Source organism: Phyllobates terribilis, unplaced genomic scaffold, assembly GCF_046119375.1.
Source record: "Phyllobates terribilis strain yellow unplaced genomic scaffold, ASM4611937v1 Scaffold_3__8_contigs__length_932513732, whole genome shotgun sequence".
NCBI classification, from domain to species: domain Eukaryota; kingdom Metazoa; phylum Chordata; class Amphibia; order Anura; family Dendrobatidae; genus Phyllobates; species Phyllobates terribilis.
In genome coordinates, this window is record NW_027362763.1 from 393,300,283 (window position 1) to 393,327,261 (window position 26,979).

At 40.9% G+C, this 26,979-nt stretch overlaps 1 protein-coding gene across 3 annotated transcripts in view; it reads left to right on the forward strand.

The window, feature by feature from the left end:
- COL19A1 (collagen type XIX alpha 1 chain) overlaps nt 1-26,979 on the forward strand; it is a 1,587,177-nt gene that overhangs the window by 288,539 nt on the left and 1,271,659 nt on the right. For all 3 annotated transcript variants that reach the window (XM_073675502.1, XM_073675503.1, XM_073675504.1), the window contains exon 11: nt 26,695-26,739. In XM_073675502.1, coding sequence (XP_073531603.1) covers nt 26,695-26,739 — 45 coding nt within the window. The remainder of the gene's footprint in view (nt 1-26,694; nt 26,740-26,979) is intronic.

Consider the following 26,979-nt stretch of genomic DNA (forward strand, 5'->3'; position numbering starts at 1 on the left):
TAGAACACCTGTGGAGAGATCTCAAAATGGCAGTTTGGAGAAGGCACCCTTCAAATATCAGGGACCTGGAGCAGTTTGCCAAAGAAGAATGGTCTACAATTCCAGCAGAGCATTGTAAGAAACTCATTGATGGTTACCGGAAGCGGTTGTTCGCAGTTATTTTGGCTAAAGGTTGTGCAACCAAGTATTAGGCTAAGGGTGCCAATACTTTTGTCTGGCCCTTTTTTGGAGTTTTGTGTGAAATGATCAATGATTTGATTTTTGCTTCATTCTCTTTTGTGTTTTTTCCTTGCAAGCAAATTAAATGAAGAGAATAATACCAAAGAATTTGTGATTGCAATTATTTTCATGAAGAAACTGAGTATTATCTGACAGAATTGCAGGGATGCCAATACTTTTGGCAGCACGATGACCTATGCCTATTAATTTACATGGAGTAGATGGTTTTATTTAGTGCTATATTTGTTTTATTTTACTGTAGTTCTGTCAGCTGAATGCAGCTTGTAATTTTCTATCAATGTACATATGTTTCTAATCTAAGGTGAATTTGTATCACATTTCTTGGAGAGCTTCACAACGGCTTATCTAAATCTATGTATCTTGTGAATAATTTGGTCAACACTGTTCAGTTAATTCTTGCTATGATCTTTCCTGCTTATGAAATTAAAAGTGAGGTGATAGAACTTAAAAAAAAGACAAAAGAACACCATGTCCACTTCGCCATATTTTTTTCTTAATCTGCAGTCATTTGACAGTTCACATTTTGAAAGGTTACTTTTAACTTCCTCAAAAATATTTCTTAACATTGTCACCCTTTTCCTGCCACATGACTTATTATTCTACTGTCTTATACATCGACATCGTGTGAATTTGTCCATCAACTAGCCATTTACATTGTGAAAGAATAACTAACGTCATCATATAAGAATTCACTGCTTTTTAGTATTTTGCAGCCTGGTAGATACTATATCCTCAAATAATATAACTACATTAGTCTTCCAAGTGTTATCCTTCCAAATACTCACATCAGCGCCATCTATGAATACTAATCTTATTTAACCCTTTAAGGGCCCAGAATTTTTTTGTGTTTGTGCTTTCATTTTTTTCTTCCCCTTGTTTCAGGCACCATCGTTATTTTTTAATTTTTCCACTAACATAGCAATATGAAGGGGTTTTTTTTGGTGGGATGAGTTTTAATTTTTAATGACACCATTAATTTTACCATACAATCTACAAGAAAATGGGAAAAAAATTGCAGTGAAAGTGCGGTGAAGTTGCAACACCCCCCCCCCCCCCAAAAAAGCGCAATTCTACCACAGTTTTTTAGGTTTTGTTTTTGCAGTGATCATAAATTATCTGGAAACAGAATTCTCCAGGTCAGTACTATTATGGAGATAAAAAAAAAATATATGCAGTTTTTTTCATTACTTTAATGGTGAAAAAAATCTGAAATTTGGGAAAACAATAGTTTGTATCGCCATTTTCTGAGACCTGCAACATTTTTTTTTCCAATGATAGCTATTTGAGGGCTTGATGTTTCTGCCTTGAGCTGACGTTTGTATTAATAACATTTTGGGATACATATGACATTTTGATTGCATTTGTTTGCATTTTATTTGCTTAGTGCAACTGAACAATAGCAATTCTAGAGTTCCAACTTTTCTTTGTTTTCAGAATTTAACATATGGTATAAATAATTTCATATTTTGATAGATTGGACTTTTTCTGACATGATAATACCAAATATGTTTATATTTTTTACATTTTTTCATTTCTGTACTTTTGAAGAGGAAAAATGGGGTAATTTAAACTGCTATATCTATTTTATCTATTTTTTTTACAAATGGTTTTATTTGTACCTTGTTTAATTTCCCTTAAGGGACTTAAACCTGTGATCCTGTGATCCTGTGATGATTTGATCGCTTATACCATATATTGCAATAAATATAAATTGCAGCAGTAAGGGTGCAAGAAAAGGAAAACAAATATTAAACAACAAGAAAATGTAATAGCTCCATCTATGTTAAGCCAATATTTATAAGGTGGCTACTTTATTGATGAAGAATGAAAACATACAGAAAAACAATACATAGACTAATAGATAATACTAATATATATCGATCTTTATTAAGTGAATATAATTACAGGAAAGTTATAAAGCAGGGGAATCACAGGGCGAGAAACACAGCAGGAGATGATGGCAAAGTGATACGGCTCATACATGAAATGGTAATCGTATCCAAACTGGAACAATGACACTAAACAGTAACAGCAGATGAATACCTATGTTATTAATATTTTAAGTGAAGGGTTGTAGAAAAGACAAAATTAACCTAAACATTTCTTGAGGTAAAGTAAGATGGCTTTAACCACTTCGCACCAGAGCCTGTTTTTGCCTTCGTGACCGGGCCAATTTTTTCAATTCTGACCACTGTCACTTTATAAAGTAATTACTCTGGAACGCTTCAACGTATTCCCCTGATTCTGAGATTGTTTTTTCGTGACATATTGTACTTCATGATACTGGTAAAATTTCTTCGATATAACTTACGTGTATTTGTGAAAAAATCGGAAATTTGGCGAAAATTTTGAAAATTTTGCAATTTTCTAACTTTGAATTTTCATGCCCTTAAATCAGAGATGTGTCACGCAAAATAGTTAATAAATAACATTTCCCACATGTCTACTTTCCATCAGCACAATTTTGGAACCAAAATTTTTTTTTGTTAGGGAGCTATAAGGGTTAAAAGTTGACCAGCGATTTCTCATTTTTCCAACAAAATTTACAAAAACATTTTTTTAGGGACCACTTCATATTTGAAGTCACTTTGAGGGGTCTTTATGACAGAAAATACCAAAAAGTGACACCATTCTAAAAACTGCACCCCTCAAGGTGCTCAAAACCACATTCAAGAACTTTATTAACCCTTCAGGTGCTTCACAGGAATTTTTGGAATGTGGAAGAAAAAAATTAACATTTAACTTTTTTCACAAAAATGTTACTTTAGACCCAATTTTTTCTATTTTCACAGGGGTAACAGGAAAAAATGGACCCCAAATTTTTTTGTGCAATTTCTCTTGAGCGTGCTGATACCCCATATGTGAGGGAAAACCACTGTTTGGGCGCACTGCAGGGTTCGGAAGGGAAGGAGCGCCATTAGACTTTTTGAATATAAAATTTGTCTGAATAATTAGCAGGCGCCATGTTGCATTTGGAGAGCTCCTGATTTGCCTAAACAGTGGAAACCCCCCACAAGTGACACCATTTTGGAAACTAGACCCCTTAGGGAACTTATCTAGATGTGTGGTGAGCACCTTGAACCCCAAGGTGCTTCACAGAAGTTTATAATATTGAGCTGTAAAAATAAAATTTTCACATTTTTCCCACAAAAACGTTTTTCATCCCTTCATTTTGCATTATCATAATGGTAATAGGAAAAATTGCACCATGAAATTTGTTGTGCAATTTCTCCTGAACACGCTGATACCCCATATGTGGAGGCAAACCACTGTTTGGGCGCACGGCAGGGTTTGAAAGGGAAGGAGCGCCATTTGACTTTTTGAATGTAAAATTTTTCTGAAAAATTAGCGGACGCCATGTTGCATTTGGGGAGCCCCTGATGTGCCTAAACAGTGGAAACCCCCCACAAGTGACACAATTTTGGAAACTAGACCCCTTAGGGAACTTATCTAGATGTGTGGTGAGCACCTTGAACCCCAAAGTGCTTCACAGAAGATTATAATATTGAGCTGTAAAAATAAAATTTTCTAATTTTTCCCACAAAACCGTTTTTCATCCCTTAATTTTGCATTATCATAAGGGTAATAGGATAAATTGCACCATGAAATTTGTTGTGCAATTTCTCCTGAGTACGCCGATATCCCACATGTGGGGGAAAACCACTGCTTTGGTGTACGGCAGGGTTCGGAAGAGAAAGGAGCGCTATGTTGGCTGGGATAGGTGGCAGACACCATGTCACATTTGAAGAGTCGCTGACATGCCGAAACAGCAGAAACCCCCACAAGTGACCCCATTTTGTAAACTACACCTCTCAAAGAATTCATCTAGGGAAGTAGTGAGTATTTTTTTATTTTTAAATTTATACCATTGGGCAGTGAAGAAAACATTATTATATTTTTACCACAAAAAAATGTTTTACCCTCAGATTTTACATTTTCACACAGGGCAATGGGTAAAAATGGTGCCGAAATGTGTCACACAATTTCTTCTAAAAGTGGCAATACCCCATATGTGGCTGTATCGTACCGCTCAGCCATACGGCGAGATCTGGGGGGGACGGAGTGCTATTTGACAATTGGAGAACAAATTATTGAAGAATAGGCATTTGGATTTGGGAGCACAAAATGTTCTGAATTTCTTTTGGGGGGCAAGGGCCATTTCGCTTTTCCAGAGCCTTTCTGCTACCAGTAACTTGGAAGTCCCTTATATTTTTAACAGATGACGGACCTAAGTGGGGACTAGCTTGTTTTGAGGACTGAGTTGAAGCTTTTATTGGGAACATTTTATGTTACATTTATCCGGCGCTCTAGGCTGAGCACTTACATCGGGGTTTCCATCTAAATTTCCAAGTGATATAATTCAGATGAAACCCCTGCGGGATCCATTCACTGTAATGAGGCAGCAGAGTTAATCTGGACTCCGTCTGGCCTCTGTTTAGCGGTGTCCTTTTTTTCAGAAGTGCACAAAACTGGCCAACCGCACTTTTATGCACGCCTAAAACAAATGACACCGTGGGATCCCAGGCTAGACGGCGTCCACAGTGGCCTATATCTGCCTCATTACAGGGAATCTTCCGTCATGGGTTGTGGCTGAATCACGTATTTCAGAGATTTACACGGAAACTCTGGTGTAAGTGCTCAGCGCAGAGCGCAGGATAAATGTGAGCTGAGCCTTACTGCGATCTTTCGGAGACATAATAAACAAATTAGTAGCAGGTGAAGAATTGGTTTTATTTATTTTTTACGCCGCTCCTCGTGCAGTATAAGTGATGAGATTACTTTATTCTTCGGGTCGGTGCGATTACAGAAATACCAGATTTATATCGGGTTTTTATGACTGACCGCTGTTACACACTAAAAGACGCTTTTTTTTGCAAAATCTAGTTTTTGCGTCACCATATTTTGAGAGCTATAATTTTTCCATATTTCAGCCGACAGTCATGTGGTGGCTTGTTTTTTGCGGGACGAGTTGACATTTTTATTGGTACCATTTTTGGGTACGTGACATTTTTTGATCGCTTTCTATTCCGTTTTTTGGGAGGTAAAATTAACAAAAAACAATTCAGGAATTGTTCTTTGAGGTTTTTTTTTATGCCGTTCTGCGTGTGGTAAAAGTGATCAGGCAGCGTTATTCTTCGGGTCAGTACATTTACAGCCATACTACACTTACTGTATATTTTTTTATGTTTTGCCGCTTTTACACAATAAAACAAATTTATAGAAAAAAATATTTTTTTTGCATTGCTTTATTCTGAGCACTATAACTTTTTTATTTTTCGACTGATGGAGCTGTATGGCGGCTTGTTTTTTGCGGAACAAGATGACGTTTTCAGCGGTACCATTTTTATTTCTATTTTGCTTTTTGATCGCATTTTTTTCCACTTTTTGTTTGGCGATATGATGAAAAAGCATATTTTTTTGCTCCGTTTTTTATTTATTTTTATTACGGTGTGCACAGAAGGAGTTAATTAGTGTGACAGTTTTATAGCTCGGGTTGTTTTGGACGCGGCGATACCAAATATGTGTTCTTTTTTTGGTTTTGTAAAAATATACGGATTTATTGGTTTAATATTTTATTTATTTATTTTTATTTATTTTGTGATTTTTTTTTTTTAACAGTTTAAAAACGTTTTTTTTTACTTTTTTTTACATTTTTACTTAGTCCCTGTATGGGAAATTAATTTTTATTTTTATGATCACTGATCTCATGTAATGTAATAGACATATATTACATTACATTACATTACATGAGATCTTCCCTGTTTCAGTCAGAGTCTCCTGTCTGGCTCAGCTTGCAGGCTGAGCCAGACAGGACACCATATATGGCAGAGCTGGAGGCGGTCATGTGACCTCCAGCTGCCATAGCAACCCCAGGTCCTGGAAGGAATCGGAGGTCTTCGGAGGTAAGTAAGACGACCCCCTCTCCTCCTGCTGTCTCCTATATGCCGCGATCACTATAGATCGCAGCATATAGAAGACAGCAAAGGGTTAACATCACTGGGACCTGATCCAATCAGGTCCCGATGATGTTCCCTGTCAGAGCTAACGCTCTGCACCGGAATTTCAGCGCTTGCAGGACCCTGGGGGTCCTGAGCACTGCGAGACCACCCACCGTTTTTAAACGTCCGCGCTGCACAGAGCCCAGGCAGCGCGGACGTTTATGTACAGTGGGCGGTTGGGAACCGGTTAAAGATAGAAACTGGTCAAGGAAAGGAATAACTACTTGAGACCTAGTGAGATATAATAGATTTGTTTTATAGGGACAGTACTCTAATGAGGTAAATTACTGATCTGAATCTTTTACCTTTCAATTGTCTCAAAGTGGAGAGTTTGTATTTACTCCTCAGGGCCCAATGATTTTATCTTATTTTTTTTTTATTCCAGCATGTCCATCTTGCATGTCTCTGTAAATCAGCAAGGTATTTTTAACTTTTGAATTTCCTACATTTCATCCAAACTGAAACCCTGTAAATGACTTGTAAAGTGAAAAACATTCAATACATATAATAGACGTATTTGAGATTGCTCGGATTTAGTCATATACTTGTAGTACAAACAATGTATAATTAATATATACTTTATTTCATGGTTATAGATATGTTTATGACATCAGTAAACCAAGGAATGCTCTAGTCAAGTACATTTTGAATTCATGGAACAAAAGTCTTTGAAGTTTGCCCACATTTTTCCAAGCTGGGTTTAAACATATCCTTATGTGTCTGCTAACCATACCAACAAAACATAAACACAATTTTTTTGCTAAGCAGAACAAGTTCTGGAGAGTTTGTACTAAATCTAAAGATTGTAACAGAATTTCATAATATTTGATTTTAGATGATAATAATACTTTTCACTTATTTTGCACAGTAGTGTTTCTTTATTTTGGTTGATAACCGGCTCAGTCTTTTAAAATTTACGGCACTTTAAGTGTTGACTGAAGCGCTTGCTATGTTTTTTTATGAATTAATTTATTTACACTATTTATCACATAAGCTCAAACTACTTAATTTTAATTAAAGCTAAAGCAGAGTTCCCTAAATCATCTTTGTATGTACAGTGGGGAAAAAAAGTTTTTAGTCAGACACCAATTGTGCAAGTTCTCTCACTTAAAAAGATGAGAGAGGCCTGTTATTGACATCATAGGTAGACCTCAACTATGAGAGACAAAATGAGAAAACAAATCCTGAAAATCACATTGTCTGATTTGGAAAGAAATTTTTGGTGGAAAATAAGTATTTGGTAAATTACAAACAAGCAAGATTTCTGTCTCTCACAGACCTGTAACTTCTTCTTTAAGAGGCTCCTCTGTCCTCCACTCATTACTTGTAGTACTGGTACCCGTTTGAACTTGTTATCAGTATAAAAGACACCTCTCCGCTACCTCAAACAGTCACACTCCAAACTCCACTATGGTGAAGACCAAAGAGCAGTCAAAGGACACCAGAAACAAAATTGTAGCCCTGCACCAGCCTGGGAAGACTGAATCTGCTATAGGCTAGCAGCTTGGTGTGAAGAAATCAACTGTGGGAGCAATAATTAGAAAATAGAAGACATACAAGACCATTGATAATCTCCCTCGATCTGGGGCTCCACAAAAGATCTCACCCAGTGAGGTCAAAATGATCTCAAGAACGGTGAACAAAAATCTCAGAACCACACGGGGGGCCTAGTGAATGACCTGCAGAGATCTGGGACCAACATTACACAGGCTACCATCAGTAACACACTACGCCACTAGGGACTCAGATCTTGCAGTGCCAGATGTCTCCCTCTGCCCTGGAGTGGCCTAGCCAGTCTCCAGATCTAAACCCTATAGAAAACATTTGAAGGGGGTTGAAAGTCCGTGTTGCCCAGCGACAGCCCCAAAACATCACTGCTGTAGAGGAGATCTTCATGAAGGAATGGGCCAACATACCAGCAACAGTGTGTGCCAAACTTGTGAAGACTTACAGAAAACGTTTGACCTGTGTCATTGCCAACAAAGATATATAACAAAGTATTGAGATGAACTTTGGTAATTGACCAAATACTTATTTTCCACCAAAATTTGAAAAAAATTCTTTACAAATCAGACAATTTGATTTTCAGGATTTGTTTTCTCAGTTTGTCTCTCATAGTTGAGGTCTACCTATGATGTCAATTACAGGCCTCTCTCATCTTTTTAAGTGGGAGAACTTGCACAATTGGTGGCTGACTAAATACTTTTTCCCCACTGTATGTGGCAGTTACCTGGCTATCTTCTTTATTGTCCATTTTAAGATTTATCACTGTGGTGACTATCTGTCATTTTTATCTGTATATTTGTAATAAAATACAAACGTTCCATAATAAAATACAAACGTTCCATAAGAAGGGTTTACAAACAACTTATATAATTTTTGTGATGCACTATTGAACAGAAAATACATTGTAAAAGTACATATTAAATTTTGCTGAAATAATGTCTAGATTTAATAAAGGTAAACCCCATGGCCCTCCTTATTACTAAGGTTCTTTTACCTCAGTTTTTGTGTCTGTTTCCTGGTCACTGTTTTCTTTCATGTTAAAGTTTACAGTCTTTTCCTTATTTATTGCCTTTTTGCTGGGAGGGAGGGGGTTATGCTTGTATACAACAGCCAACCTGAGCAAGCCCAACTGCATTGATACACATATGGATTAAAGTTGGCCAAATCTGACGATGTCAGCAATACTGGACATCATCCAATATGTAACTGGGGGTCCAGACTTATCCCGGACAGCTGATGTTAAGAGAGCTTGATAAGTTATACTGTTGTTGCTCGTAGTATGCAGTCTTTTTCCTCATCCACTGACCTCTTGGGGTATGCTTATATACAACTGCCAACCTGATCAAGCGCAGCTGCAATCATACATCTACTGTATGGGTTAAAGTTGGTCAAATCTGATAATATCACTAGTACTGACCGACATCCAACTAGGGGTCCCGACTTATCCCAGACATCTGATGTAAAGAGAGATTGGACAGTTATAGTTGCTAGTAGTATACATTCTTTTTTCTTATGCACTGACCTCATGAAGGTGGGGTATGCCGATATGCTACAGCCAACCTGATCAAGTACAGCTGCAATGATACACGTTAAAGTTGTCTAAACCTGATGAGGTCAGCAGTACTGGCCAATATTCAATTTGCATTTGGGGTTCCCAACTTATCCCAGACAGCTGATTTTAAGAGCGCTTGTTTTACCAAGAGATACTGTACATATTAGCCGCTTCTAGAAGAGCTTGGTAGCAGCTATGCCACACTCCCAGCTAACAAAAAAATCATGTCCAAACCTGACGATTTTGGCAGCTTTAGTAGACATTCATTGTATATGATGGGCTCCCAACAATTCCCAGACAACTGATATTAAGAGACTTGGAATTTAATCACCCAATCATTTTATTTCTATGCTATACATATAAGCCGAGAAGGAAATGGAATCCAGCACTGTCATGTGGATAAAAGTTATTCAATTTTATTGTCCACATGTATTAAAATCCAAAAAAGACCAGTAAAAGAAACATTTCTAGCTAATTTTGAACATCAAAGTTTTCTTAGTTTGCATACAGTGAGTTTCAAAATGATACAATTTATAATTTAAAACAACCAATAAATTTTTTTTTTTTAAAAATGTCCAACAAAATCTCATGAGATGTTAGAAGTACTCAGGAAAGACATACATGTAGGTGTTTATACATTTACAGTAAGTAGCTTCCAGAAGAGTTTGTTAGCAACTCATGTCACACTTCCAATTGATAATATGTTAATGTTCAGTTGAGTCGAGTGTTTATATTGTAAGAGGTTCACTGGTAATGTGCTGGAGGGGAGATGTTTCACTGAGGTTATTAGCTACAGTGATATGAAGCTGGAAGTTTGCTCCAGCATGTTATGTTCTGAGAGGGGTTAATAGGCCATGACAGGGCCAGGTTTATTGTGAACAGCTAAAAAGTTGGGCGGGACTGCTGTTCACCTTAGCCACACCCTGGGGTGTGGTCCAGGAGGTAAAAGTGAAGCCTCTGGACTTAATGATTGGTCTGTGTGCTCTGAAGGAGATTAACCAAAAGAGCTAGGCTCTTGCTTAAAAGAGCTTAAGAGCTGAAACAGGAGGTGCTTATGCAGCAGATGGAACTCCTCGCAGATGCAGTCCGTGGCAGGGTGACCACCCCACCCTCAAGTCCAGTTGATGACTCCTACATCCTGAAGGCGGTATGACATGCCATACAAACGATGACCCAGGGGGGTGATGACTAGGCATTTTTCACGATATACTAGTGCCTGCAGTGTGGACTGTCAACCCAGGAAGGGGCCGCAGACATGTCCCATGATGGTAAATGGAATACTGGTGTCTGGACTCTTGGATGTGGGGAGTTTGGTGATCCTGGTAAGGGTCACACTCCCCCACCAGTCGATCCCCAGAAGGACTGCAGGTGTACACTGAATTCATGGGAATGCTAAGGATTACCCTGTCGCTCGTTTGACCATAGAAACAAGCTGTGGCATGTCCCATGAGGCCAGAGTGATCAAGGACCTGATGCACCTGATTGTAATAGGGCAGGACTTTAATTTATTCTTCGATGTATGGCAAAAAGGGAGGGGCCAAGTGACTCAAGATAAGAGCAGGCTTGCTCTTAAAGCCCTTCCCATCACAATCGGAGGGGATGGATTTCCCTTGTGTGTGCTTGCAGACTATGAGGATGAGACAGCAACCCTTGAGGCCGATATCCCTGAGTTGAGGGCTTTCGGGGAGAATTTTGGGACTGAAGGACCTTACGCTAAAAAGGGCATTTGATAATGTCACTGTGTTAAATGGGGTTGTTCAAGAGCAGGAGGCCGAATCCAGGTTTCCATACTTTGCAGTAAACGGGGATTTGCTATATCGGGTGACTAAGCTAGGGGGAGAGGTTTTGGAACAACAGGTAGTACCAGGGCCCTATAGGTGTAGGGTGTTATACCTGGCCCATTCTCATGTCTTGGGTGTTCATCTGGGTGTAGACAAGACCCAAGAGCGGATTCTTCAAGATTCTACTGGCCCGGATGTCAGAGATATTTCAAACTATTGAAGGTCCTGTCTTACTTGTCAGTTAACCACCAGTCTCTCAGTTCTGGAGTCCCCTAGTGCCGTTCTCCAATATAGATGTTCCGTTTGACCGCATTGCCATGGATCTAGGTACCCCTAAGAAACTTCTCAGCAAGAAGTATAGCCCAAGAACTGGTCCATATCGGTAACCGGACTGACCTACCAAAGGAGATCCTGACGGACCAAGGAACTCCATTCAAGTGATAAGAGAATTGTGCAAGGCTGTCCAGATTATGCAACTCAGGACATCGGTATACCATTTGCAAACGAACGGCCTGATGGATAGGTTTAATAAGACCCTGAAGGCCATGCTCAAGAAGGTCATAGAGAAGGATGGTCAAGACTGGGACTGCCTACTCCTGCATCTGCTGTTTTCCATCAGGGAAGTTCCACAGGCCTCTATGGGGTTCTCTTCATTTAAACTGTTGTATGCCAGCACGCTTGGTCTCCTGGATGTTAGAAAGGAGACTTGGGAAGTAAAAGTTACACCCCATTGGATCATCATCAAGCCTCCAGGCGCAAGAGGCTCAGTAAAGGGTCTACAATCAGTTGGCAAAGCTGAGACAGGTTAGCCCTGTTGATCGAGTTGTAGTGCTGATTCCCAAAGTAAATTTCTGGCTAAGTGGCAAGAGCCATATGAAGTGGTCAAAAAACTGAGTGAAATTAACTACCAGCCTGGGAGAAGAAAACCTTACCAGGTCTACCACGTCAACCTGCTCAAGCCATGGCATAATGGAGAGCCGGTGGAAGCTCCGTGCCTGGGGGTTAACCTTGAAGCCGATGTCAAGGTGGCAGAGACACTATTTCAGAAACAATAGTGCAAAGAACTCTTCCAGCGAAACCGAGATCTGTTTTCAGAGTTTCTGGGATGTACTCAGACCATGGAGCATGGAGCTCTGATGGAACGACATGTGCGGATAAACCTTAAGCCACATCGAATCCCTGAAGTCCGCTATGACGTGATTTCGAAGAAGATGAGAAGAATGTTCAGCCTGGGCATCATTGAAGAGTCGAAGACCGGCTAGTCCAGACATATTGTCCTTGTGCCGAAGCCAAATGGAGAATGGTGGTGTTGCAATGATTATCGTAAGCTGAATGAGGTGTCCAAGTTTGATACATATCCGATGCCCCGGATCGATGAGCTCATTGAGAGGTTGGGGTCAGCAAGATACATCACCACCCTTGACCTAAAGAAAGGGTACTGGCAAATCCCCATGTCCCAAGGAGGAGGTCAAATACCTAGGCAATGTTTTTGGTAGGCGCGAAATCAAGCCTCAGGACAACAAGGTGGAGGTGATACAAACAGGTTAGGGTGTTTCGGGAAATTTTGGGATACTATTGGCAGTTCATCCCAAATTTCGCCATGAGAGCCGCACCCCTGATCGACCTTAAAGGCACAAAGTCATTGATGGCCAAATGGACTACCGAAGCGGAAACAGCTTTCCAGAAGTTGAACTAGCCCTTTGTAAACAGCCGGTCTTGTTTTCCCTGGACTTCATGAAGGAATTTGTGATCTAGATGGATGCTTCAGAAGTCTGATTGGGAGCCGTGTTTTCACAAGAAATAAATGTGGAGAAACATCTAATCCTATACCTATTTAGGAAACTTTCCTCCTGTGAGAATAATGATGCTATCATGGAAAAGGAATGCTTGGCCTGCTGGGTCGAAAATTCAGGTTAGTGTCAGACCATGCATCCCTGAGATGGATGAGGGAAAAGAACTAGAAGAATGTCCAGGTGACTAGGTGGTTTCTGGCACTCCAGGACTTCAAATCCATGTTGAGCATAGGTCAGGGAAACTGCTGTTAGAATCTTTGTTGTTTTACTATCGGCCATCTTGTTGTGGTTTGCTGGCTTCTAGTCTTTTCATCTGGTGCTGGGCGTCTTGGTCACATGATCACTTCACTCTTTATTACTCAGCACCTGTCTCCCATTCCCCGCTGGACATTAGTGTTGTTACGCTTGAGCTCTGGCTAAGTTGCCTTGTTAAGTTATTTGTGCTTTGGACAATTGATATCCTGGGACTTTGTGTTCCACCAGTTTTGTTCCCTTTAATCTACGTTTCTGCAACTAACTTTTCTGTTAGGAGGTCTCCTGTTTTTGCTCCCAGTCCTTAGATCTTTTAGGTCTTCATTTGAGTGCAGTGCAGGAGTTTCGGTGGGGCTATTCACAAGGAATAGGGCACCCACCCCAGCGTAGGGTTAATCTGAGTCTCAGTGCAGGGACAGCTTTTCCCTCCTATTCCTTAGTTCTAAGTTGCAGTACAGAACAGTATATCCAGCCCCGTTTTTAAAAAAAAAAAAGTTTTTTTTTTTCCTTTTTTTTTCTCCTCTCCTCTTCCTGGGTTTTCTTCAGTATGAGTACCATCCAGGAGCCTGCTCAACGCTTGCAAGGGTTAACTCTGGAGGTTACCGGTCTTCAGCAGTACGTGAGTAAATACCCTTCAGAACGCTATGAAGAACCTAAGTTAGGATTACCTGATTGTTTCTCAGGGAAATGACAGGATTTTTTTTCATTTAAAAATGCTTGTTTGTTGTATTTTCGGCTCAGACCTAGATCTTCTGGGAGTGAACTACAGCGTGTAGGGATTATTATGTCTCTATTGCGTAAATAACCTCAAATCTGGGCGTTTTCCTTGTCTCCTGATGATCATTGTTTGAGGTCTGTGGAGGCATTTTTTTATGCCATGGGTTTGCTGTAGGATGATCCTGATCGGGCTACATCAGCTGAGGCAGAGCTCAGACGTCTCAAACAGGGTTCTCTTGATGCTGAGAGTTATTGCACCATGTTCAGACGATGGTCTGCAGAGGTCAGGTGGAACGACCCTGCACTCAAGTTTCAGTTTCTGGCAGGCTTGAGTGAAAGGGTTAAAGATTTGCTCATTGCATTCCCTGCACCTGATACTCTGCAAGTTGCCATGCAGTTAGCTATCTGTGTGGATAGAAGGTTGAGGGCCAGACAGAATGAGGATAAGTTTCCTGTATTGCTGGATTCTGTTTCTCACGATATTCCTGCCGACACTGGGGAACCCATGCAGGTGGGGGCAATGTCATCCCGTTCTAAGGAGAGGAACAGGAAGTTCCCTACGGGTTTTTGCTTGTATTGCGGTAAGGCTGATCATTTTTTAAAGCAATGCGAGGTTCACTTAAGGAAAGAAAAAAAAATGGTCAGTAGAAATAACACTCCCGTTTGCATTGCGTTTTTACGTTCTGCTGGGGTGTTTGTTCCTGGTAATACCACCTGTCAGGGTCGTTTGATTGAGTTTCAGGTTATGGCGGATTGTGGTTCTGCACTTAATTTGATTGATCAAGAATTTCTTGAAAAGTATAAGTTCGGTTCTGAACCTTTGTTGTCTCCTTTTCCTGTGGTGGCGATTGATAATACTCCCCTGGAGCATGAGAGCATTCTTCGAAAGGTCACTGGGTTTCTGCTTACTATGAATATGGAACATCAGGAGCAGATTGACTTATTTGTACTTGTTAAGTTGCCTTCCCCGGTTGTCCTGGGGTTGACTTGGTTAAAAGTGCATAATCCTTTGCTGGACTGGTCGTCTGGTTCCATAAGATCCTGGGGTCAGGGGTGTTATGGTAAGTGTTGTAATGTTCACATTGCGGCTGTTGTGAAGGGTGAGTTACCTGAACCCATTCAGGATTTTTGGAGGTTTTTTTCGGAGGTGGAATCGAAAGCTTTACCACCTCATAGAGATTACGATTGCGCTATTGACTTCATCCCTGATGCTAAGCTCCATAAGAGTCGGTTGTTTAATCTGACAATTCCCGAGAGGGAGGCTTTGAAGGAGTACCTTCAGACTAGTTTAGCTGCGGGTCACATAAGACCCTCTAAGTCTCCTGTGGCGGTTAGGTTCTTTTTTGTCAAAAAGGAGGATGGGGGTCTTAGGCCATGTCTGGATTTTCGGCCGATTAATAAGATCACTGTGCGCAATCCTTACCCGTTACCACTTATTAAGGATTTGTTTAACTAATTGACTGGAGCTAAATGGTTTTCTAAGATTGACCTTCGTGGGGCATATAATTTGCTGCGGGTGAAGGACGGAGTTGAATGGAAGACAGCTTTTAACACCCCGGAAGGTCATTTTGAGTGTTTGGTGATGCCTTTTGGGCTTACTAACGCCCCTGCATTTTTTCAAAATTTCATCAATGAGATTCTGAGACCCTTGATCGGTAGGAGTGTTATTGTTTATCTGGATGACATTTTGATTTATTCATCGGATCTTGAGTCTCATTGGCAGAGAGTCCGCGAAGTTCTTCAGATACTGAGAGATAACACACTCATTGCTAAATTGGATAAGTGTCAGTTTGCTGTCCAGAAAATTAGTTTTTTGGGTTACTTTGTCGCTTGTGATGGTTTTGAGATGGACCCGGTGAAAGTTCAGACTGTGCTGGAGTGGCCGAGGCTTGAGGGTTCGAAGTCCGTACAGAGGTTTTTGGGGTTTGCCAATTATTACAGGAAATTCATAAAGAATTTCTCTGTCATCGCTAAACCCATTACTGATCTCACCAATAAGGGTCCTAATACAGTCTAATGGTCCACTGAGGCTATTGAAGCTTTTGAGTATCTCAAGGAGAGGTTCAGCTCTGCTCCTGTTCTTATCCTGATGGATGAGACCAAGCGATTTTTGTTTGAGGTGTATGCCTCATCTATTGGCGTAGGGGCATTTCTGTCCCTGGAGGGTGAGGATGGGGTGCATCCCTGTGCTTTCTTTTCAATAAAAATTTCTGAGACAGAGCTCAACTATGATGTTGGGAATCGTGAATTGTTGGCTATTAAACTCGAGTTCGAGCATTGGCGACACTTTTTGGAGGGGGCTCGACATCCTATACAGGTTTTTACTGATCATAAGAATTTGACTTATCTGGACACAGCTAAATGTTTGAATGCCCATCAAGCTAGGTGGGCACTGTTTTTTGCCAGGTTTAATTTTTCCGTAACCTTTGTCCCGGGGACAAAGAATGTTAAGGCTGACACTTTGTCTCATAGTTTCTCTCCAGCGGTGAATGCTGAGAGGGAGGAGTGTCTTTTGCAGAGAGGGGTGGTGGTGGCTGCATTGGATTCTGAGTTGGAAAATAGCATCCTAGGAACTCAGAGTGTGACACCAACTAACATTCCGTGTGGTAAATTGTTTGTGCCTAGAGCCTTGAAGAGAGCGTTGTTTGTTGAATGTCATGAGTCTCAGTTGACTGGTCACCCAGGGATTTCAGAAACTAGGAAGTCTATCGGTCGGAGTTTCTGGTGGCCAGGGTGGCAAAGGGAAGTCATCAAGTGAGTGTGCCAGTGTTCTGTGTGCGCTAGGTCGAAGGCCTCTCACGCTCCGGCTGCGGGGTTGCTGTGCCCCTTGGAAGTTCCTAGTTCGCCATAGACGCACCTTGCCATGGATTTTATCACTGATCTGCTTTTATCGGAGGGTTTTTCTGTCATCTGGGTTGTTGTGGACCAGTTTAGTAAAATGTGTCATCTGTTTCCGTTCAACAAGTTACCTTGCGCCAAGACTCTTGCAAAGGCTTTTGTGAAGGAGATTGTCAGGCTCCATGGTGTTCCCACAGACATTGTTTCCGATAGAGAACCACAGTTTGTGGCTCGCTTTTGGCGTGCTTTTTGTGACAGATTGAAAATTCATTTGTCATTCTCGTCGGGGTATCATCCAGAGTCCAATGGACAGACTGAAAGGAAGAACCAGGATGTTGAGCAGTTTTTGAGATGTTTTGTGGCAGACAATCAGGAAATGTTGTCAGAATTTCTACCACTTGCGGAGTTTGCCCTTAATAAGCATACTTCTTCCTCAGCTGGTTGTTCTCCTTTTTTTTGTTGTACTGGCAGGTATCCATCTTTTGGTCCATTTTCCAAAGTTGGGGCTGCGGTACCGGAGGAGGACAATTTTTCTGGTGATTTGGAGAGGGTTTGGACCAGTGTACGCCTGAACCTTAAAGAGGCTAACAGGAGATCAAAAAGGTATGTTTGCTGTTGGGGATATGGTTTGGTTGTCCTCTAGGAATCTTCGTTTGAAAATTCTTTCTAAAAAACTGGGGCCTAAATTTGTGGATCCCATCAAAGTGGTTCAGATTGTCAACTTGGCAGCGGTGAGGTTGGACATTCTCTTGTCCTGGAGGATTAATTCTGTGTTTCATGTGTCATTACTTAAAAAGGCGGACACACCTGAGAAGCAGGCAAAGCCTACTGTTCCTCCTGTTGATGAGGATGGTGAATTTGAGATTTCTCGCATTTTGGATTCCAGGTGGCATAGAGGAAGATTACAGTATCTTGTGTCCTGGAGAGGTTTTGGCCCCGAGGATAATTCCTGGGTGAAGGCTGAAGATGTCTCGGCCTCAAGGCTTTTCACAGGAGATTTCCTGGTAAGGCTTGGCCTAGAGGATCTGGAGGATCCTCGTGAAAGGGGAGGTACTATTAGAATCTTTTTGTTTTACTATCGGCCATCTTGTTGTGGTTTGCTGGCTTCTAGTCTTTTCCTCTGGTGCTGGGTGTCTTGGTCACGTGATCTCTTCACTCTTTATTACTCAGCACCTGTCTCCAATTCCCCACTGGACATCAGTGTTACGCTTGAGCTCTGGCTAAGTTGTCTTGTTAAGTTATTTATGCTTTGGACAATTGATATCCTGGGAATTCTTGTTCCGCCAGTTTTGTTCCCTTTAATCTACGTTTCTGCAACTAACTTTTCTGCTAGGAGGTCTCCTGTTTTTGCTCCCAGTCCTTAGATATTTTAGGGACCCCTTTCCCATTCCTTCAGGTCTTCGTTTGAGTTCAGTGCAGGAGTTTCGGTGGGGCTATTCACAAGGAATAGGGCACCCACCCCAGCATAGGGTTAAGCTGAGTCTCAGTGCAGGGACAGCTTTTCCCTCCTATTCCTTAGTTCTAAGTTGCATTACATAACAACTACATGCTAACGCAGATGCCCTGTCAAGGCTTACCTGTCTAGTGACTGAAGGTTCCAAACCAAGTCGGGACTTTGGGCAGAGGGGGAATATGTAAGAGGGTCTCTGGTAATGTGCTGGAGGGGAGATATGTTTCACTGAGGTTATTAGATTCAGTGATATGAACCAGGAAGTTTGCTCCAGCATGTTATGTGCTGAGAGAAGTTAATTGGCCATGACAGGGCCAGGTTTATTGTGAACAGCAAAAGAGTTGGGCAGGATTACTGTTCACCGTATCTAAACCCTGGGGTGTGACCCAGAAGGTAAGAGAAGCCTCCGGACTTAATGATTTTTCTGTGTGCTCTGAAGGAGATTGACCAAAAGAGCTGGGCTCTTGCTTAAGCCCTTTATGACGTGTGTCGTAATAGTTTGACACAAGTCATGACCCCATTTTTATTGCGGGCTCCGGCGCTGAGCCCGCACCTTTCTGGGCACATGACAGCTGATCTATACAGCTGACATGTGCCCGCAACAGTTGCGGGTGGAATCACTGTTAACCTGTTAACCAGTTAAATGCCGCTGTCAATCTCTGACAGCGACATTTAACTCGCACTTCCGGGAAGCGCTTCATTGGCCCCGCCCATTGGCGGCCCCATCACATGATGACGGGTCGCCGATGGGTTGGCATGATAAGTCAGGGTCTGCAGGAGACCCCTGTGGTTTTCATTGCCATATTGCTATGAACGCCACCCAGCGGCCGGTGCTTATAGCAAGTGAACAAATCTGCTACACACTGTTATGATCTGAAACAAGTACTAAGGAAAGATAAGGGAAAACTGTCCCTATGGTAAGACTAAGCTGAATCCCTACGATGTAGCGGGCTGCCTGTTCCTAGCGAACAGACCCGCCTTAGTCCTCGGCTAGTCTGAACGAAGTCCTATAGCATTAGGGAAGGGGTCCCTAAAAGAACTAAGGACTGGAGCAAAAATGGGACACCTCCTAAAAGTTGATGCAGAACACAAAAAGACAAATAGACAAAAAGGTACTAGAGGTCCCAGAAGGACCCAGCGAACTGACAGAGAAAGGCACAGAAGCACCTGGCTAGAGAAACAAACAAACACTGAAGTACAGCACAGCCAAAAGGGCGGAGCTGGAATATAAAGGCAGGTGGTCACATGACCGCAAAACACAAGAAGGAAAAAAAAACAAACAGGAGGGTTCTAACACACACTGGCGATCTGATCATTGCCTGTGTGTAGTACAGAAGATCTGCTTCTAGTCTCCCATAGAGACTATTAAAGCAAGCAAAAAGTAAAAAAAATGTTTTTAAAAGTATAAAAAATTAAAAAAAATAAAAAGTTTAAATCACCCCATTCAAAATAAAACAATTAAAAACACATGTGAAGAATGGCACCAGAGAGATCCAACAGAATTCCACCACTGCCACCACTTGTGAAGGATCCACACCTCGCCACCCGCCAGACTCAAAATTACGTCAGATGGAACACGTTATACGGATATGCCCTTTGCACTAACGTGACATTCCGTACATCCTCGGGGACGCGTAAGGTCAGATTTGTACAGTCCTACACAGACACCACCTATCTGCAGGGACAGGAAGGCACTGGGAGTTAGAAGAAGTGGCCCACTCAGTCACTGACATGACGCCACACCACACGAGAGGCCCCTTCCACTGATCCCAGTGAAACAGAACCTTTTCGGCCAGGTAGAGCTGCCGCCAGTTTCTATTAGATATAACGGGACTTTTATCGGGCCAGAAACCAGCCCCGGTAGCGTGTTCGTTGGACCGAAAAATTGACATTATGATTCGTGGATCAAGATAAAAGGGCAGCCCAAGGTTAAATTATATATTTAATCGCCTTAAGGGCACACTAGACAATACACTATATACATAAGGATTATACATACACAATTGTAGAGATGCAAACACTACAGTAGTGGTACTGTAATATAAGCAGTTATTAAGAGTCAGTTACCAGTCAGATGGAAGGCCTGGCTTGCGGGGAAGGGGCTGACACATGGGAAGCTTGTGGGTCCCTTTCTCTTTTCTGTGACTTCCCTCACACGATGTGTTGCCGTGACCTTCCCAGAGAAAAAGCACTGGGCTAGGGTTGCAGGAGCTTTTAACCTCTCTGGGTCACTCCGCTTACTGCCCCCTGGCTGGACCTAAATCTTCACCCCTGGCCTCCCTCATATAAAAACTCCAAAAGACTAAAATGGGTTATACTTCCTTAATGGACAGTCCTAGGGAGCCGGTTCTGGTGTCATCGGATCCAGCCGGGACCCTGCTACGCGTGGAGACCAAACACAGTGGCCCTAAGGTTTCTGAGGGGCTATGCCGGGTATCTCCCCATCCCTACGGCTAGACAGAGCTGGAAGCCAGGGTGACAGTCCCCATTCTCTTGGGATCTCAAAAATCTAGGTTATGAAAAACTAGGACATACGGTATTCTCATAACTCTATATTGAATTATAATTGTCTGACACAAAGGGAAGGCCGCATGACTTGGATCTCCAGGGGTCTTCCTGTAGCAGCTCTTTGGTTGGGAGCTGCTGTGAAATATTTGTCACTCACTGTCTCTCTGCTCCCTCCCTTCTTCTTAGCTGCAGAAGTGTCCGGTTTCAGCTGTACACTGTAGACCTTTATAATCCCCTGCCAAACAAGATACAATGATTGACAAGGGACTATGTCTCCAATATTCTACACACCACACATACACATATATGGTATTGCCGCGTTCAGAATCGTCCGATCTATCAATTTAAAAAAATAATTAATCCAATCGATAAACGGCATAGTGAGAAAAAAATTCAAAACGCCAGAATTACATTTTTTGGTCGCTGCAACATTGCAATACAATGCAATAACGGGTAATCAAAACATCTGATCCACCTGAAAATGGCATCAATCAAAACGTCAGCTTGGCGTGCAAAAAATAAGTCGTCATCAGGCCCCAGATCCCGAAAATGGAGGCGCTATGGGTCTCGGAAAATGACACCATTTTTTTTTTGCAAACTTTGGAATCTTTTTCACCTCTTAAATAAAAAAGAACCTACACATGTTTGGTATCTACGAACTCGTAATGACCTGCAGAATAATATTGGTGGGTCAGTTTTAGCATTCAGTGAACGTGGTAAAAAAACAAACAAATAACAACTGTAGAATTGCACTTTTTTTGCAATTTCACCACACTTGGAATTTTTTCCCCGTTTTCCAGTACATGATATGGAAAAACCAGTGATGTCATTCAAGAGTACAACTTGTCCTGCAAAAACTAAGCCTTTCACGTGGCCATTTTGACTAAAAAATAAAAAAGTTATGACTCTGGGAAGAAGGGGAGCAAAAAATGAAAGGCAAAAATGGAGAATGGTCCAGTCATGAAGGGGTTAAAAGAGCTGAACAATGATATCTGAGCAGCTGTAACCCACAGTTATATGGACTGTAATGTATGCTGTATATTTAGGCCGACAAGACTGAATGTTTTTTTTTGTACTGGTTTTTGGGGCATGTTTTATAACCAAACTGAAGATTTAAACGAAAAGCATTCCTTTGACTATCTCAATAAGCAGCCGAGTGAGCCAATCTACCACAGTATGTATAGGGGAGTTGGGAGACATACTTGTTCGAAAGGGCTTATTCAGACTATATATCCTTTATCTTATAGATTGCTTTAGAACTGAAGAAGGGTTATAGCAATAGCCTCAGCCTCTGATAAGAGAGAAGTCAAGTTTCATACCACCAGACCAGAAACTCTCAGAAGATGAAGCAGCTCAGATGTAAAAAGTGATAAGTCCATCCTAATGTAGCTAAAGTAATGGCAACCAAATAGTCAGTGCTAAAAAAAAATGAACAGATAAACATTTTAGCTGTAAGTAGACATTGCTTTAAAGTAATTTTATAAATTTTGTTTTATTCTACTACAATTTCGACCTTTGGACATAAATGTATTGACAGCCTCATGACACTGAATTCTAGCTGCTACTATTAAAGGTCTAAATGTTTTCTCATTGCATGTTCAGTGTGGTATACAGCAACTGGAGAGACAATACATTCATTTCTGAAGTTCGTTTTCATTTGTCTTGTTCTTGTTAATTTGTTGAGATGCCACTTTACATAATGTTCAAATTAACACAAGAAAGAAAAAAATATGCTAACTGTAGATTACAATGTCATTTATCTGAAATAGTATAATGCTTTGCATCTGTATGGCTAAAAATACTCATGCATTATAAATGCTAGTCACAAAATATTCATCACCCTTGTACTCACCACTACTTGATATAATGTGAGCAGAATCTGCTCTGGGATGTCTGGTTGAAAATATACATGTACAAGTTATGAATAATGCCAGAAATCAGGATGATGTTAAGAAAGGCCAAGTCTCTTGGTTAATGTGAAAAACGATGCAAGACTGCAAGGATTTTTTGTGTGTAACAGGGGTCGACCTACGTTACTATATATTCTTATATGTTTCTTTTATACAGGAAAATGTTCACATAAAATAATATGTTTTACCTTACTTGTTTTATATGTACATACAGAGACGAAAGGCTACGATTGATGTTACATTGTTAAATGTTATAGCGGTGTGATCACTAATAGTAAAAGATGTAATTCAATGTAAAATTCTACAATTTGTTGCAGTGTAAAGATATTACAGTAAATATTACAGTACGCATCTAATAATTTGCTAATCTTGAGACCAGTTCATTTCAGTAACAGATTTCAGAATATAGGCTCAGTTGTACAAAAAATATTTATTCAGTATAGTTAAGTAGGTTCTGAATACTGTAAATGTCAGGGGTACATGGGATATTCTTGTGCTTCTCTGACCTTGATCTGATGCTCCCACACAAACAAACATCATATTTTGGTATTAGAGAAGTTCCCATGCTCTATGAGTAAAGAATAGTATTCCACTCTGCCAATTAGAATTTATTTCTATATTATCATAATTGCAACTGCGTCGTTCTATGATATATTTTAAGATATTTCAGCTTGGGTGACATGAAGCTTGGATCCAGAATGCAAATTGTAGTGGAAAAGAAAAAAATATATTTTTCCCTTCTAATTTTAACTTCTTTTTTTCAGCCTCAAGTAATTTGAAACTAGAAAGAAAAAAATGAAGCCATCTGATTTTTTATAAAATACATTTTTTATTTCAGAATGTTAATTAAAGGGGATTTCCGGGGCTTTGCAGAAAAAAAGTTCCTAAGCACTAATAGGCAAGTAGTTGCAATCTACCTGCCTGTTGTGCCGGTGCCGTCCTTCACCAGCAAAGAGCGATCACAAAAAGCTCTTGCCGGCAATTCAGCTGCCTCTGCGGACGCCCAGCTCTGTCGATGGGGCATGCCTGCCAACATCATGCTGATTGACAACCGGCTCCCCCAGTTAGGCAGCAGGGATCTGGCTGTCAGTGACGTCAGCAATTCCGCCATGTCATCAGAGCAGAGCGGAAAAGAAGCTGCGGCTCTGTCTACGTGACGTCATCAGAGGCAGCTGAATCGCTGACAAGAGTGGTCTATGACCTCTATATCCAAGCAAAGAATGGTGCTCCGCACAACAGGCTGATAGGGAGCAACTATCTGCCTGTTAGCGCTTAAGCACTTTTTTTTTTTTTTTTTACAAAGTTCCGGATATTCCATTTAATTTCATTAGATTTTTTCATACTATGTTATGCTCATAAAATTATACTATTTTTGTTATAAGGGCCTCCAAATTATTATTATTATTTATTATTATAGCACCATTTATTCCATGGCGCTTTACATGTGAAAAAGGGGTATACATACAAAAACAATTACAATAATCTTGAACAAAATGTGACGGCGACTGGTACAGGAGGAGCAAGAACCCTGCTCGTGAGGGCTCGCAGTCTACAAGGAATGGGTGAGGAAACAGTAGGTGGGGGCAGAGCTGGTTGTGCAGCAGTATGGTGGAGTGACGGTTACTGCAGGTTGTACGCTTGTCGGAAGTGGTGGGTCTTTAGGTTCCTTTTGAAGGTTTCCACGGTAGGCGAGAGCCTGATATGTTGGGGTAGAGAGTTCCAGAGTAGGGGGGATGCACGGGAGAAATCTTGTATGCGATTGTGGGAAGAGGAGATAAGAGGGGAGTAGAGAAGGAGATCTTGTGAGGATCGAAGGTTGCGTGTAGGTATGTACTGGGAGACTAGGTCACAGATATATGGAGGAGACAGGTTGTGGATGGCTTTGTATGCCATGGTTAGGGTTTTGAACTGGAGTCTCTGGGCAATGGGGAGCCAGTGAAGGGATTGACAGAGGAGAGGCAGGGGAATAGCGGGGGGACAGGTGGATTAGTCGGGCAGCAGAGTTTAGGATAGATTTGAAGGGTGCAAGAGTGTTAGAAGGGAGGCCACAGAGCAGGAGGTTGCTGCAGTCGAGGCGGGAGATGATGAGGGCATACACTAGTGTTTTTGCAGATTCGTAGTTGAGGAATGTGCGGATCCAGGAGATATTTTTGAGTTGGAGTTGGCAGGAAGTGGAAAGGGCTTGGATATGTGGTGTGAAGGAGAGATCAGAGTCCAGGGTTACCCCAAGGCAGCGAGCTTGCGGGACTGGGGAGAGTGAGCAGCCATTGACGTTGATAGATCGGGTGGGGGGATGAATGAGATGGTGGAAAGATGATGAATTCTGTTTTGTCCATGTTAAGTTTTAGAAATCTAGAAGAGAAGAAGGATGAAATAGCAGACAGACATTGCGGGATTTTGGTTAGTAGAGAGGAGATGTCTGGTCCGGAGAGGTAGATCTATCTGTCATCAGCATAGAGGTGATACTGAAAGCTGTGAGACTCAATGAGCTGTCCCAAGCCAAAGGTGTAGATGGATAAGAGGAGGGGTCCTAGGACTGAACCTTGGGGGACACCAACAGATAGGTGGCAAGATGAGGAGGTGGTATGCGAGTGGTAGACACAAATACAAGGGAAACCTTTCAACAAAAGTTTAGTTCTACCTTCAAGTGTCCAAATTTCTCTGCAGCGCCTCAGCAGGGAAGTTGAAGAATTACACATGTACCATATAAATCAACTGGCCCTCCAGAGAAGCTGTTCTCCATTCTTGATAATAGAAAAGCATCTTGAAGAAGGACCTTCCTATTGTAATTAATATGATCTTAAAGAACAAAAGGCAAATTTAGATTTACCAATACTCCAGAATTCCACATTTTCGCCATCTCACCTTTAAATTGCATGTTCAGGTCACTGTTCCGTTTGAGGCACCACGCATAGTTTAATTACTTTAATTCCCCTACAGGCACCATGTTAAGAATAGGGCTTAGCAGTAAAAAGTTTGTGATGAACCAAAATTATAGGCATTTTGCAGAAAGTATAGAAATAAATGCTATTAAAAGGAAGTGCTGGTTGGATTTTATACTTTCTATAAAATTACAGTTCATGTGATGGGTCCTTTTCTTTATTTTTTTATCTGTATTTGAGAATTATGGGAATCCTAACCATGCCACACCACTGCAGTTAAAATGATGTCTCTTCCATCTGTACCCAAGCTTATGAATATGTAATGTTTTAAGACCGGTGTGCTTTCTAGGGGATGCTGTATATCCCAGGACAGTTTTATTAAGAAAGTCTCTCTGGCTAATCTTAAAGGGCTGTACAATTTGTCATCACAAAATAAATTAAAACCTAAGAACTATTTATAATACTTGTCTTACATGTAAGTTGTGCAACATTTTAAAGTATGTAGTAAATGCATGTTATGATGGTTAGAGAATTGTTATTTTGAAAGTATTCATCTTTTTAAAATGCTTTACCAACTTCCAAAATACCAAAATATAAAATCTAAACTAAAATATTTCTTAAGTGGCACACAACTATTAAAAACATTGAATATTCTTTGAAATATAGTTTGTTTAAAAAGAATCTGTCATCAGGTTTTTGCTACTTCATCTGAAAGCATTATAATGTAGGAAAAGGGACCCTGATTCCTATGATGTATCACTTAGTTTACTGAATGCAGCAGTTGTTTTTAGAGTGTTAGAGTTTTCAGATGTAGCATGTAGCATCTCACAGAAAGCTAATCCTGCCCACCCCATAGCTTTCTGTGTACATTGCCTATTTATAGTGAGCTGCTTATCAGCGGAGGGGGCATGGTCGGACCAGCGCTCATATGACCATCTGTCCAGGCAGGGATAATCTCCAGGAGATAAAACCTTCATTGTATGGAAACAACAGCACACACCCTAATAAGTGACACATCTCTGAAATCTGTGTCTTAGCAGCTACCTCATGCTGTCCTCAGATTACATAGCTAAAACCTGTTGACAGATTCCCTTTATTTGTATATATAACTTGGAAAACTTTATTAATAAAGAGAACATTTTAAAATATTGGAAAAAAGAAAGATTTATCTTCCTTTCATGATGTAACTAACAAAATAAACTGCAATGTGGGCTTGTTAGTGTATACAACTTTAGTAACCCTCAACTTTTTTTTTTTTTTTAACAGGGGGAAAGAGGTTTTGAAGGCGTTCCTGGCGCAAATGGTCCAAAGGTAAGAATATAACAACTTCATATCCAAGATTTAAAATTATTGATATTCTGCATACATGATTTTGCTTTATTCAAGCTATTAAAAACTAAATGAGCAAATCCTTCTCCATTTGAATTTGCCAACTTTGATGAATTTTTTAATTTTTTTAATCAAATTTAATTAATTTGCCGTAATTCAGATGTACTCCAACTGCTTTGAAAAGACATGTGTAACATTCTAAAACTGTATTCAACCCACTTC